This window comes from Sorex fumeus, unplaced genomic scaffold (assembly GCF_029834395.1).
Source record: "Sorex fumeus unplaced genomic scaffold, SorFum_2.1 ptg000064l, whole genome shotgun sequence".
Classification (NCBI taxonomy): domain Eukaryota; kingdom Metazoa; phylum Chordata; class Mammalia; order Eulipotyphla; family Soricidae; genus Sorex; species Sorex fumeus.
The window spans coordinates 3545288-3559294 of record NW_026606121.1 but is presented as its reverse complement, the minus strand read 5'-3'; the positions used below and the strand labels follow the sequence as shown (position 1 = coordinate 3559294).

The following is a 14007-nucleotide window of genomic DNA, read 5'->3' as shown; positions in this document are numbered from 1 at the left end:
GAAAGCCTGGTGGGGAGGGGGGTCCTGGGGGGGGCTGAGGAGGGACCTGATGAGGTCCCTGAGTGTGTGAGTAAGCACGTGAGCAGAGTGTGTGAGTGTGAGGAGGTGTGTGATTGCGTGTGCGTGAATGGTTGTGTGTGTGTGAAAGATGAGTGAGCGTGTGTTAGCATGTGCATGATTGTGTGAGTGTGAGAAAGTGTAAGAGTGTGTAAAAGTGTGTGTGTGTGTGTGTGTGTGTGTGTGAGTGTGCCTTGTGAGCGTAAACCCTGGGTCTGTGCCCGAGGACCTTGCAAGCGGCCGACCCGGGTTCGATTCCCAGCATCCCATATGGTCCCCTGAGTACTGCCAGGAGTAATTCCTGAGTGCATGAGCCAGGAGTAACCTTTCTGAGGTGACCAATCCACGGTCCTCAGGCACAGACCCAGGCTTTATGCTCACAAGGCAATTGTTCTCCTGCTGGCCTTGAGGTGTGTGTTTAGTGTTTGGTCCCTGCAGCTCTCAGGAGACCCTGTGATGTGGTGGATAGAAATAGAGGCTGCGGCAAACCAACGCTCCTTTGAGCCTTCTCCGCAGGCCAAATTTATTGGCTTTTTTCTTTTTTTTTCTTTTTTTGTCTCAGTATGGTAAGCATGTGCTGTTCGCTTACAGACTGTTTTGTTTTTCATCTTGGGGCTACACTGGCAGAGCTCAGGGCTTATCCCAGGCAGTGTCTGGGGGACTCTGTCTGCAAGGTGAGCCCAGCGACTGCTGCCTCCCCGCCCCACCAGGCAGAACACCAGGAAGTCAGCTGGTGCTTATCTGGCTCCAGCTTGGGCCATCCCAAAAGCAGGAAGAACCCCAGACAGTTTGGAGTCCCACCTTTGTCCTCCAGATAGCGGTGGCTCTTCAGGAGGGTGGATTGTGGAGATAATCTTAAATCTGATAATGTTCCCAATTTTCATTCTTTTTTTTTTCTTTTTGGGTCACACCCGTAGACACACAGGGGTTACTCTTGGCTCATGCACTCAGGAATTACTCCTGTCAGTACTCAGGGGACCATATTGGGATGCTGGGAATTGAACTTGGGTCAGCCATGTGCAAGGCAAACACCCTACTCGCTGTGCTATCGCTTCAGTCCCCCCAATTTTCATTCTTGCAGGTGTTAAAAGGCTATAAGACGCCTGGAGTCTGCTAGGCATTTTCTGACTTGGCTGGAAGAACCTGGGTGAGAGGCAGGAGAGAGCACAGCAGGGAGGGAAGCGACCTGGCACGCAGCTGACCCAGGTTTGATCCTGGCACCGAATACAATCTCTTGAGCCCACCAGGACTGATCCCTGAGAACAGAGCCAGGAATAAACTCCAAGCACAACCGGGTGTAACTCCAAAATATAAACAAAAATCAAGCCTAGGAAATAGCTCAGAGGGCTGCAGCAGGTGTAGGGTCACACCCAGCAGTCTGGGGCTCAGAGGTTACTCCTGGCTCTGTGCTCAGGAATTACTCCTGGCAGTGTTCCGGGGACCCTGTAGGATGATGGGGCCTACGAACCTGAGTTGGCTTGGGTGCAAGGCAAGTGTCCTACCCACTGTACTATCTCCCCAGCCTCTCTCTGCAGCACATACATTGCAGGTGGGAGTCTGGGATTTGGTCCCCAAACACTGCTGGGAGCAAATCCTGAGTACCACTGGGAGTCGCCCATAACAAACGGGCAGACAACATAAAAGTTCAAAGTGTAAATAAATCTGGGGCTGGAGTGATAGCACAGTGGGTAGGGCGTTTGCCTTGCACGCGGCCAATCAGGGTTCAATTCCTAGCATCCCCAATTCCCAGGACCCTTCGAGCACCACCAGGAATAATTCCTGAGTGCAGAGCCAGGAGTAACCCCTGTGCATTGCCGGGTGTAACTCCCCCCCCCCAAAAAAAAAGTAAACAAATCAAAGCACAATATGGAAAAAGGGCTCAGAAGTGGTCAAAAGTTGGAAGGTGTGACTTTGGTGCGCTGGCAGCCACCTTGTGACCCTGAGGGGCTCAGCCTTAGGGCAGAGCTGAGGCCCCAAGGTGGGTGAGTGAGGACGAGGAGTCCCAGGCTCCTTTCCAGGTTTGTTACCAGAATCTCCCAAGCCTGGAACTCCTCTCCCGGCTCCTCTCTCTCACCCTATCTCATGGCTTCAGCAGTTAAGTCACCTCAAAGAGGAGGTTTCTACAGGGCTGGAGGGGGGCTTCCCAGCAGGCAGGACCCCCAGGTTTTCAGGCTGTCTTCAGGACAAAGCCACCATAGGGGAGAGTCTGGGGTTCCAGGGATTGCGGAGTCCCCAGTGTCCATCCTCACACACTGGCCTCTGGTCACACTTGAGGGAGACCCCCAAAGGGCTCTGCCTGTGCCCCGCCCCAAAGCCTGTGAGGGGCCTGCCCCGCTGGCAGGGAACGGAGGGGCCTTTCCGTAGGGACATTCCAAACGTCCTGGGAAAGCTGCCGAGAGTCTTGGGGGCTGCTAGAGTCAGGGTGAGCCTCAGGAAGGACTGGGGAGTCTGTGGAGGGGCCATCATGGCGCAGGGCCTGCCCTGGCCGTGGGGAGAGAACCCCAAAGGCTGGGCGGGTTGTGGAGCCAGGTCTGGCATCACGGCCCGGCCTGGCAAGCCTGAGCTGGCAGGAGTGGGCTCTGCCCGGGGTATTAATGCCCTCTTAATTAGCAGGGTCCGTGCCAACGCCTGCCGCCACGGCTCACTCAGCGAGGCATGCTCATGCCTGGGCTAGACCCGCATCTGCCACCGGGCTGACCGCCAGGTGGGATGCCCCCCATGGGGCTGGCCTCCCTCAGAGGACAGGGAGGGAAGCCTTTCCCAGGGAACAGACCCCGAACACCCAAGCGAGTCTTTCTCCCCTCCGCAGAGCCCCTTGCACCCGGCTGACAACACCTCCGCCTGGAGGCCCTCCTGGGTTCTCCTGCCCAGAGCTGCTAAGCCTGGACCCTCAGCAGGGCACCTACGTGTTTGGTTCCTACTGTAGTGTATTTACAGTTTGTGCTGGGGGGTGGATTTTAGGGGAGGCACATTTGGTGGTGCTCAGGGATCTACCCCCGCAGTCTGGAGGTGAGACTGAAGTCTGTGCTCAGTCTGTAGGGCCGTTTCTCCAGCCCTGGCGGAGTCGCTTTGCCGAGAGCCACACAGTGGGTTCTGGAAATCTCGTGCGCAGCCCTGAAAGCCAGGCCAGAATCTCCCTGGGTGAATCTCCCAGGCCTGGAGCAATAGCACAGCGGGTAGGGCGTTTGCCTTGCACACGGCCGACCCAGGTTCGATTCCCAGCATCCCATATGGTGCCCTGAGCACTGCCAGAAGTAATTCCTGAGTGCAGAGCGAGGAGTAACTCCTATGCATTGCTGGGTGTGACCCAAAAAGCAAAAAAAAAAAAAAAAAAAACCAACAGAATCTCCCCGGCTGCCGGAGGGACATGAAGTTTGGTTGCTGGCTTTGTTCTGTCCTCCCTGATGGGGCGTGGCCTGTGGCCCTGGACTGACTGTCCAGCTGTCTCGGGACCCCCTGCCTGAATGGGCTCTTCCCTCCAAGAGGCACCCCCGGGCAGGCCCGTACCAGGCAGTTTCCAGGCCTGAGGCCACGGCGGGGGTGGGAGGCCTGGGGGGAGGTGTAGAACAAAGCTGCATTCACAGGCGCTGGACTTCAGTTCGAAGGGAGCTGGACACCACATCTGGGTGCATCTGGGCGTATGGGGGAGCACTTGGCCCTGATCCCGGTCTCCTTTTCAGCTGGGGAAACTGAGGCAGGGGAGGGGGGTATTGGCTGACAGAGCAACATGGCACCTTCCAAGCCCTGACTTGGGGCGGACACTAAATGGCTGGCTGAGAACTGTGCAGGGAGAGGGTGGCCGGACGCCACTTGAAAGACTCTGCAAGAGAAAAAGAAATCCCACCCACCCACCACCTCCCGCCCCCGGAGCTCCCCCCGAGCCCAGGGTTGTTTCTGCCCCAGCTCTGAGAAGGGCTGAGGACATACCATCCCCGGGAATGCTACTGTGCCCAGGGGTGGGGGTGTGGCGGAGGCCAGCTGGTTATGGACTGACCGGAGCAGGTGGAAGGGACTGGAAGGCTGCGTCCAAGGCAGCCCCGGGATGGGAGAGCTCATGGGGGAGTCACTGAGGAACTGAGGCCCCTGGGAATGGAAAGGAGAGCTCAGTCTTAGAAGGAACGTTGCATATCGGGTAGAAGCTCCTGCCCAGCCCTCTTGTCCACCCCTCCTGCATGAAGAAGGCACAGCCACGGCTCTACCTGCCTCCACCCACAGGCCTATGAAGCCATGAAGTTATCATCCAGCTGTCACCTGTCTACTCAGCCTCCCACTCCCTGTCCATGATTCATTCATCAGTCTACCCCTCCACCCGCTCACTGGCCCTTCCACATCCATCCATCACCCACCTATCTATCCATATACCTATGTATCCACCCACCACCCACCCACCCATCCATCATCCACGCACCCACTCATCCACCCACCACCCACCCACTCATCCATCCATCTACCCATCCATCCATCCACCCACCCATCCATCTATCCACCTACCCATCCGTCTATTCACCCACCCACCCACCCACTCATCCATCCACCCACCTACTCATCCACCCATCCATCCATACATCCATCCACCACCCACTCTCCCATCCATTCATCTACCTACTCATCTATCTATGCATCCATCCTCTCACCCACCCACCCATCCATTCACCTCACCCACTCATCCATCCATCTACCGACCCATCTACCCACTCACCCACCCTCCTATCTATCCACCCACCTACCCTTTCATCCATCCACCCACCCACTCCCCCTTCCATTCATCCACCTACTCATCCACTCATCCATCCATCCACCCACCCTACCATCCACCCTCCCACCCATCCATCCCACCCATTTATCCATCCATCCATCCACCCACCCACTCCCCCTTCCATTCATCTACCTACTCATCCACTCATCCATCCATCCACCCACCCTACCATCCACCCTCCCACCCATCCATCCCACCCATTCATCCATCCATCCATCCATCCATCCATCCACTCATCCATCCACCCACTCATCCATCCATCCATCCACCCACACACTCATCCACCCATCCATACATCCACCACCCAACCTCCCATCTATTCATCCACCTACTCATCTATCTATGCATCCATCCACTCAACCACCCACCCATCCATCCCACACACTCATCCATTCATCCATCCACCTACCCACCCTCCCATCCATTCATCCACCTACTTATCCACTCATCCATCTATCCACCCGCCCACCCATCCTTCCCACCTATCTATCCATCCATCCATCCACCCACTCATCCATCCACCCACCACCCACCCTCCCATCCATCCATCCACCCACTAAATCCACCCTCCCATCCATCCATCCATCCATCCACGTATCCATCCATCCACCCACTCATCTACCCATCCATCCACCACCCATGCATCCACCCACCCATCCATTCACCCACTTACTCATCCATCCATCCATCCACCCTCCCTCCCACTCACTTATTCATCCATCCACCCACCACTCACCCTCCCACCGACCCACCCTCCCATCCATCCATCCATCCATCCATCCATCCATCATCCACTCATCCATCCATCCACCCACCCATCTAACCATCCAACCATCCATCCATCCACCAACCCATTCTCCCATCCATCCACCAACCCATTCTCCCATTCATCCACCCACCCATTCCCTAACCATTGGCTCACCCATCTCCCCGTCCTTCTGTGCATTGACCCGCCACTCACCTGGCTCCCTGTCCCACAGCATCTCCCTGTATCCATCTCTTTACCTGTCATCAATTCATCAGTCCCACACAGTGCCACCTCACCCGCTGCACTCGCTGGTCCTAATTAATCAATCAATTATCAATAACTTATCTTTTACTATTTTGAACTTAGGGGCTATACCACGCAGTGCTCAAGGGCTAATTCCCATTCTGTGCTCAGGGGTGATCCTACAGTACTGGGTGGGTGGGGACTGAACTTGGGGCTCCTACAGGTCAAGGCTCCACTCCTCTCTGGAAATTTCCCCAGAGGCTCAGGGCTCCCTCCTAGCCCTGTGCTTGGGGTCACTCCTTGTGGCACTCAGGGGACCATATGGGTTCCGGGATGGCACCAGGTGGGGACTCAGGATGTTTAAGGCCTTTGCTTGTGGCCTGAGGCTAGTATACACCACAGTTCTGCCTCCCTGTCTCGGAGAGGCCTGGACTGTTTGTCCTGCAGGACCAGTGGGGGCAACTGAGGCAGAGAATACCGTGTGAGCAGAGCAAGTCATGTCCAGGCCCCCGGATCCCTGTGCTACCCGATTTCTGTGCTGGGGGCCCCTTCGGGGCATTGCTTAGGGAGGCCTGTGCCCAGCAGGGCTGGCTATGGGGACCCCCCCCCACCTGGTGCCGAGTCCCCACCACCCCGTGTCCTCAGGTGTCCCACAGGGCCTGAGGCCTCTCCCTGCAGGCGGGGCCGTGTCTTCCTTCCAGAGCTCAGGTGACACTTGGGGTGTGGCCTCAGTGTCTGTGTCCTGGTGAGGCCCGCAGAAGGGATGGTGACCGCCCTCTGAGCACACTACGGGGCTGGGGCTCCCACGGGTCTCATCAGCTAGGCGGGCAGCGGCTCTGCTGAGTTGGGGTGCTGCGGGGGAGGGCAGTGCCTCTCCCCTGTGCCCTCTCAGACCACAGCGGGTGTCTCTGCAAAGGAAGGAAAGGGACAGCACAGTGGGGAGGGCGCTAGCTTCACACGTGCCAACACAGGTTTGATTGCCACCACCTTATATGGTCCCCTGGGCCCCTGCAGGTTGGGGTCTGGGGTCCACAGCTGCCCTGTGGCCAAGAACTCATTGGGTCACAGCTGTCAGCGGGCCCCCCTTCCATCCCTTCCTTGGTGCCCCGTGGGGTCATTGTGCGTGGTGACGGTCCTCTGGGAAGCAGAGCCAACAGGCCAGGCTCCCACTGCCCGCCCCCCACACCCTACCAGCTGCCTGGTCTCTAGGTGCAGCTGCAGGAGAGGGGACTTGGGGTCACTGGGGGAGGGGCGGGTGGTGTCACCAGGGGCCCTCAGCACAGGCACCCCACAGCCTTTTGACCCCTCTCAGGGGGGCACCCTGAGGCGGGCCCTGATGTCTGACACAGCAGGGGAAACTGACGCCCCGCCAGGTTGTTGCTGAAGGGCCTGGCGCTGCCCAGGTGGCCCATCAGAAAGCCACGAAGCCCAGCTTCGGTGGTGGGTGCTGAGAGGCAGAGGGGGCCCGCGAGTTTGGGGTAAAGACGCAGGTTCCCACAGAAGATCCCTATGAGGACACGTTTCTGGGGGACACGGCCCGTGTCGTCTGAGGGTACGTGGGCATTCCCGGGCGCCCGGCATGCAGGGAATGTGCCAGGGAAGAAGGGCCTCTTGGAGGCTGGAAAAGGCACGAGTGGGTGTGGGCTTGGGGACGGCCCAGGGCAGGGGGGCAGACAGAAGCAGAGCCTGGAAACCGCGGCGCAGGCTCAGCCCTGAGGGGGGTGAGGCCCGGGAGGGGCCGCAGGGATGCGCCAAAGGCTGACCCCGCCCCCACTGCGGGCGCGGAGGGGGTCGCAGCCGCCAGCCCGCCCCCACTGCGGACGGGGTGGGGGTGTGTGTGTGTCATTGCCGCTGCCGGCCCCCCCCATCGCGGGCCAGGAGGGTGGGGGTCACTGCTGCTTGCGGGCCCCCGTGGCGGACCGGGAAGGGGGGGGGTCACTGCGGCTGCCGGCCCCGCATCGCGGGACGGGAGGGTGGGGGTCACTGCTGCCTGCGGCCCCCGCTGCGGCCCGGGAGGTGGTCGCCGCCGCCCGCCCCACCCCCACTGCGGCTTGGGGAGGTGGTCGCCTCGGCCCGCCCGCCCCGCCCCCGCCGCCGCCGCCGCAGCCGCGGGCTCCCGCCGCCCCCACCCCCGGCCCCGGGGCGGCCTCGGTCACCCCCAGCGGACACGTGGCGCCCGGCGGCCCGGCTCGCGGGCGGGCGGGCGGGCGGGGACGGGGCGGGGAGCGCGCGCGCGCGGGCCGGGGGCCGCGGCGTCCCGGCGGGCGGGCGGGCGCGGCGCGGGGGGGTCGCGGCGGCGGCGGGCGCGGCGCGGGGCGGGCCGGGGGCGGGGCGCTGACGTCAGGCGCCGCTAAAGGGGCCGGGGCGGCCGGGCCGGCTTTGTGGCGGGCGCAGGAGGGTGCGCGGGCCGCGCGCGCGAACAAAAGCGGCACCATGAGCGCCAACGGCGCGGCCGCGGCCGTGCAGATCCAGTTCGGCCTCATCAACTGCGGCAACAAGTACCTGACGGCCGAGGCGTTCGGCTTCAAGGTGAACGCGTCGGCCAGCAGCCTGAAGAAGAAGCAGATCTGGACGCTGGAGCAGCCGCCCGACGAGGCGGGCAGCGCGGCCGTGTGCCTGCGCAGCCACCTGGGCCGCTACCTGGCGGCCGACAAGGACGGCAACGTGAGCTGCGAGCGCGAGGCGCCGGCCGCCGACTGCCGCTTCCTCATCGTGGCGCACGACGACGGCCGCTGGTCGCTGCAGTCCGAGGCGCACCGGCGCTTCTTCGGCGGCACCGAGGACCGCCTGTCGTGCTTCGCGCAGAGCGTGTCGCCCGCCGAGAAGTGGAGCGTGCACATCGCCATGCACCCGCAGGTCAACATCTACAGCGTCACCCGCAAGCGCTACGCGCACCTGGGCGCGCCGCCGGCCGACGAGATCGCCGTGGACCGCGACGTGCCGTGGGGCGTCGACTCGCTCATCACGCTGGCCTTCCAGGACCAGCGCTACAGCGTGCAGACGGCCGACCACCGCTTCCTGCGCCACGACGGCCGCCTGGTGGCGCGCCCCGAGCCCGCCACGGGCTTCACGCTCGAGTTCCGCTCGGGCAAGGTGGCCTTCCGCGACTGCGACGGCCGCTACCTGGCGCCGTCGGGGCCCAGCGGCACGCTCAAGGCGGGCAAGGCCACCAAGGTGGGCAAGGACGAGCTCTTCGCGCTGGAGCAGAGCTGCGCGCAGGTCGTGCTGCAGGCGGCCAACGAGAGGAACGTGTCCACGCGCCAGGGTGAGAGTGGGCGCGCGCGCGCGGGGCGGGGCGGGGCGGGGCGGGGGCGAGCCTCGGGCTCCCGGGCGCCGGCCCCACGCGCGCGGCCCTGGGGGAGGGGAGCCCGGCACCCCGGGGTGGCCTCGGGGCGCGCGTCCAGAGCCTTTCCTGCGGGCCGCCCGGACGGGGGGCGCCCCGCGTCTCCCCCGCCCCCACCCCGGCGTCCGCCCCGCGCTGGAGGCCGCGGCCTTTGTGAGCGGGGGGCGGGCCCCTCGGCAGGGCCCTCCCTCCGGCCCCCTTTGTCCTGCTCGGGCCCTGCAGATGGGGAAACCAGATGCGGCGGCGGCGGCGCGGGGGGAGGGGGCGGCGCCCTCCGCGGGGGCCCCCCACCCCCGCCGCCGGGACCCCCGCGCCCCTGGGAAGCGGCTTCCCGGCCCTGCGCCCCCCTCCCGGTGCCCCGCTCCTCTCCGCGGCGTGGAGGGCGGCCCCGGCTCGGGAGACCCTCGAGGGAGCCCCCCACCCCTCGCCTGGAACAATTGGCTTCAGCCCGGCGCGTCCCGTTCCCACCCGCCTCCTCCCGGCCTTGCGCCGCGGCAGGCAGCCCCCGCTTCCCGCCCGAGCGCCCCCAGACGGATCCTCTTCCTCCTGGCGCCCCCGCTTCCTGTGGGGCTCATGGGGGAGGTGGGACACCCCGCCCCCCCAGAGGCGACTGGGCCCGGGAGCGGCGGTGGAGGGGGAATGCGGGTCCAGCAAGGCCAGCCCGGGGTCACGCAGAACTGGGTCCCTTGAATTCCCAGGAGGCTTTATCAGGACCCTCGTGCCTCTCAGCCTCTGGAGCACAGGAAGCCCCCCGTTTTCCTTCTCTTCCAGTACTGGGTCGGGCACGTTTCCCCACCTGGCATCCGGTTGTGGGCCCCACCCAGTAGACATGCAGGACGGGTGGATGGTGAATGTCCCAGACCCTTAGGGTTGGGTGGGACGGGATCCACATCCCCAGAGGTGGCCAGCCAAGGCCTGTGTTCCTGCACAGGCAGCAGCACCTCAGGGTCAAGGGGGTGGCACTTTCCAAGGAGGACCCACCCGGGGCCGTGGCCAAGAGGAGGTGGTGGTACCTGGTAAATTCTGCCTGCAGAGAGCACAGCTGTGCAAAGGCCCTGGGGCAGGAAGTGAAGTGAAGCGGATGGGAGTGGCTGGCTGGCATACATCCACTGGGCTGGGCAGAGACCCTCTCCTCTCCACTGCACTGCTCACAGGGTGACTCAGGCTGGTGGTGGAGCAGGCTAGCTGTTGCCTTGTCCTTGATGATTTAAAGGGCTGTGTGTGTGGGGGGGCGTCCTCAGGTCTTGATGGTCACTGAGACTGCGGTGGGCAGACTGGGGGATGTGATGGCGGGGGCCATTTTTCCAGGCCCATGTCACAACGGAGGCTGCACTTCCGACATGTGTTGGAACCTTGAGCCAGGAAGAAGGAGGAGGAGCAGGGCTTAGCTGGGGAGCAATGGGATGTGAGTCATCCTCGAGCCTATGCAGGTCAGGGGCTCCGGAGCCGGAGGGTCTGCTGCTGCGGCCACCTGTGCCCCAACCTTGGTTTTTCTAGCTGGACCTCACTGCTGCCGTCTGTTTTGGGGAGTGGGCCTGGGGGCTGCCTCCTCATCATGCCTGCCTGAGTCTGGCCAGTATGCCCAGGGGACTGTATGCTCACAGGCAAAGTGGGCTGGCCAAGCTGGGCGTTGCAGGATGTGTAGGAGTTCTCTCAGAGAGGGTAGGGCATTTCAAGCCCTGAGGGGGGTGGGGAATACAGGTGTGTGCACACATGTTTGTGTGTGTGGTGGGGGAGGGGACCCCGTGACAGGCAGCAGGCTAGAGAACAGCTGCTGGCTGGAGGCAGGGTGGGGACCCCTGGGTCTCCCCTGGGCTCTCAGGGCTGATGTTCCCCTGGGCGGCCCAGAGCCGCCTCTGCCGCCTGCCTCCAGGCCCGAGGAGGCCTGTGACTCAGGTTTTCTTGCTGGGGCTGATGAAAAGACGAACCCGTTCCCATAGCGACGAGGCTCTAGTTAGAGCCTGGAGGGAGGGAAAGAGGGAAACTGAGACTCCCAGACTCCCTTTGCACCAGCTGGGAGTGGGGGGCCCCAGTGGCAGGCCCTGCGGAGCCCCTCTTTGTTCTCTCAGGTGGGTCCTCCTGGCGTGGGGACCCCATAAGGGCTCTTCCCTGGAGGGGGCTGGAGCGGCCACTTCCTGCCTTTGTTCTCAGCCAGAGGGGCTGGTGCCTCAGGACGTGGAGGGCCACAGGCTAAGACCCTCAGGGCTCAGGCCAGGCTGGCCCTGTCCTACAGGCTGTGACAGTTGTGGCTCTCTGGGATGCCCCTGGTTGACTGGGGGACAGGTCCGTGGGGAGTGGACAGGGCTTGCCCACTGTTACTTTTACTGGGTTCCTCACCCCGTGGGACTTTGTGCGGGCTGGGACCCTCGCTAAGCCCTGAGCCAAGATTCCCCCCCCCCCCAACAGCCCCTGGCCCAGGAGGGTCCGGAGTGGCCCCTGCTCTGTGGCCCCCAGCAGGGTGCCGCCTGCACCCCTTCCGTGGGGGGTTCTGTTGAGAGGAGCTGGTGCCTCGTGCCCACGCGCCCGCCTGAGGCTCCATCTGGTGCTCTGGGCTGCCTGGCTGGTGTCTGAAGGATCCACAGCCCCATGGGGGGATTGGGGGAGGGGCTCGGGGCCCCCCTCTAGCTGGAGTCTCTCCGCAGGGATGGACCTGTCGGCCAATCAGGACGAGGAGACGGACCAGGAGACCTTCCAGCTGGAGATCGACCGCGACACCCAGAAGGGGGCCTTCCGCACCCACACGGGCAAGTACTGGACGCTGACGGCCAGCGGGGGTGTGCAGTGCACCGCCTCCACCAAGTGAGTGCCCCCTGGGGCTCCCCTGGCCGCGCTGCCCACGGCCCGAGCCCCCCCCCCCCCCCGCTCACCCTACCCCCCCCTGCAGGAACGCCAACTGCTTCTTCGACATCGAGTGGCGCGATCGGCGGGTCACCCTGCGCGGGGCCAACGGCAAGTTCGTGACAGCCAAGAAGAACGGGCAGCTGGCCGCCTCCATGGAGACCGCAGGTAGCTGCCAGGGTGGGGGCACCCCAGTTCCCCGAAGGGTCTGAGCACCTGTGGTCACTGGCATCTCCCCAGACTGGCCCACCTGGGGGCTTCTGCCGCCCCTCCCTGCCCAGCACTCACCGCTCGCCCCTACAGGGGACTCGGAGCTCTTCCTCATGAAGCTCATCAACCGGCCCATTATCGTGCTCCGTGGCGAGCATGGCTTCATCGGCTGCCGCAAGGTGACGGGCACCCTGGATGCCAACCGCTCCAGCTACGACGTCTTCCAGCTGGAGTTCAGCGACGGCGCCTACCACATCAAAGGCAGGGCCTGGGCCCGGGGTCTGGCGGGGGCTGCGGCGGGTGGGAAGGGTGGGGACGCTGGGCGGGCTGACGGAGTCTCTGTCCCCAGACTCCACGGGCAAGTACTGGACGGTGGGTGACGAAGGCTCGGTGACCAGCAGCAGTGACGTGCCTGTGGATTTCTTCCTGGAGTTCCGCGACTACAACAAAGTGGCCATCAAGGGGGGCGGCCGCTACCTGAAGGGGGACCACGCGGGGGTCCTCAAGGCCTGCGCCGACACCATCGAGCCCGCCACGCTGTGGGAGTACTAGCCCCTCCCCCCCTGCTCCTCCCGGGGACCCTTCGGGGGTGCCCTGGCCTCGCAAACTGGAAAACCCATGGGGGGGCTCCCCTTGCCCCCTCCCCCGTGCGGGTCCCCCTGCCTCCTCTTCTGACCTCAGACGACTCTGAGCCTTACTCCCCCCGTGGGGCCGAGAGAAGGGGCCGGGAGGGGACACGAATGGGAATCACCACCCTCCCACCGCCTCCTCCCACCGCCGAGGCCCCCCTTGCCCCCGACCCCAGGCCTGTGGCCTACCAGCAGGAGGAAGACCCCTGGGCCCCCTATGCACGGAGGGGCCCACCTGCTCCCCATCCTGTCTCGTTTCTCCCTGGCCAAACTGGAAGCCGAAAAATGACCAAATCAGTATTTTCGTTAACCGCCTTGTTGCTGCCGGGCTTGCCTGGCCTTTGTTGCGAGTGGTCTTCAAGGGGTGCTATTGGGGGCGTTTCCGAATGCATCTCCCGGGAACCTCTGGCCTGTCGGTGGAGGCGCAGCAGGGCGTCTTTAAGTCTGGAACCAGCCGCCACCCCCGGCTCTCCCTGCCTCCCCCTCCTCCCCCGGTGCTAGGCTTCTCACCCCCTCAGGTGCTCCTCCCACAGGACCCCCAGGGTCTCGGCAGGGTGAAGCCAGGCAAGGCCCACCCCCTGCCCCGCTGGCCCCCCACATCTCCACATGTCTCACTCTGGATGTCTTGGTCTATTTTTGTGTCATTTGTATAACTTTGCGCCCATGATCTTAGCTTCAGACTGGAAAAAGCGCCAGCCAATAAACTCTGCCACCCCAGGCTGCTGCTGGAATGTCTCTGGGACGGTGGGTGGGGTCTTGCCAGATGGGTGGAGGTGCAGAGCTGAGGCTTACCTAGATCCTGGTCTCCCTCCAGGCAGGGCTGGAAGGGTCAGTTTGGGGGGCTGGAGGACTGAGGGGGGTGGGTGGGAGGGTGGCATCCCTAGGGGAGGCACCTTCCTCATTTTGGCGTACTCGGGGGTTCACATGCAGCAGTGTGCATGCACTTGGGGAGAGCCAGCGGGGTGGGGTCCCTCAGGGCTGTGGCTTCTGTCCGCACTTGTCACTGCCACAGTGGGTGCGCTGACTGGCTGCCTGCGCTGGACAGTCCCTGAAGCGGGAGTTTGGAGATGGAGCCCATGGAGGCATGCTGAGTCCCTGTAGGGCGTGGTGGTCGGTGCCCCCTCTTATCAGAGCCAGGCTGGACACTTAGGAAATCCCAGTGGCACAGAGGAAGACGGAATGG

General features: G+C 63.3%; 1 protein-coding gene across 1 annotated transcript; it reads left to right on the top strand.

Moving 5' to 3' along the window:
* The first annotated feature begins 8152 nt into the window (after window positions 1–8152).
* FSCN1 (fascin actin-bundling protein 1) lies at window positions 8153–13347 on the top strand. The gene is made up of 5 exons (XM_056128303.1): window positions 8153–9069; window positions 11790–11946; window positions 12032–12153; window positions 12289–12456; window positions 12545–13347. Exons 1-5 carry the CDS (start codon window positions 8238–8240, stop codon window positions 12745–12747), a joined length of 1482 nt encoding a protein of 493 aa, XP_055984278.1. The 5' UTR covers window positions 8153–8237; the 3' UTR covers window positions 12748–13347.
* The last annotated feature ends 660 nt before the right edge of the window (window positions 13348–14007 follow it).

Excerpts from the sequence above, each read along its gene's own strand:
- FSCN1 (XM_056128303.1), top strand. The coding sequence starts at position 8,238 with ATGAGCGCCAACGGCGCGGCCGCGGCCGTGCAGATCCAGTTCGGCCTC. Across the intron at positions 9,070-11,789 it reads GAACGTGTCCACGCGCCAGG|GGATGGACCTGTCGGCCAAT; the intron begins GTGAGAGTGGGC and ends GTCTCTCCGCAG. Across the intron at positions 11,947-12,031 it reads CAGTGCACCGCCTCCACCAA|GAACGCCAACTGCTTCTTCG; the intron begins GTGAGTGCCCCC and ends CCCCCCCTGCAG.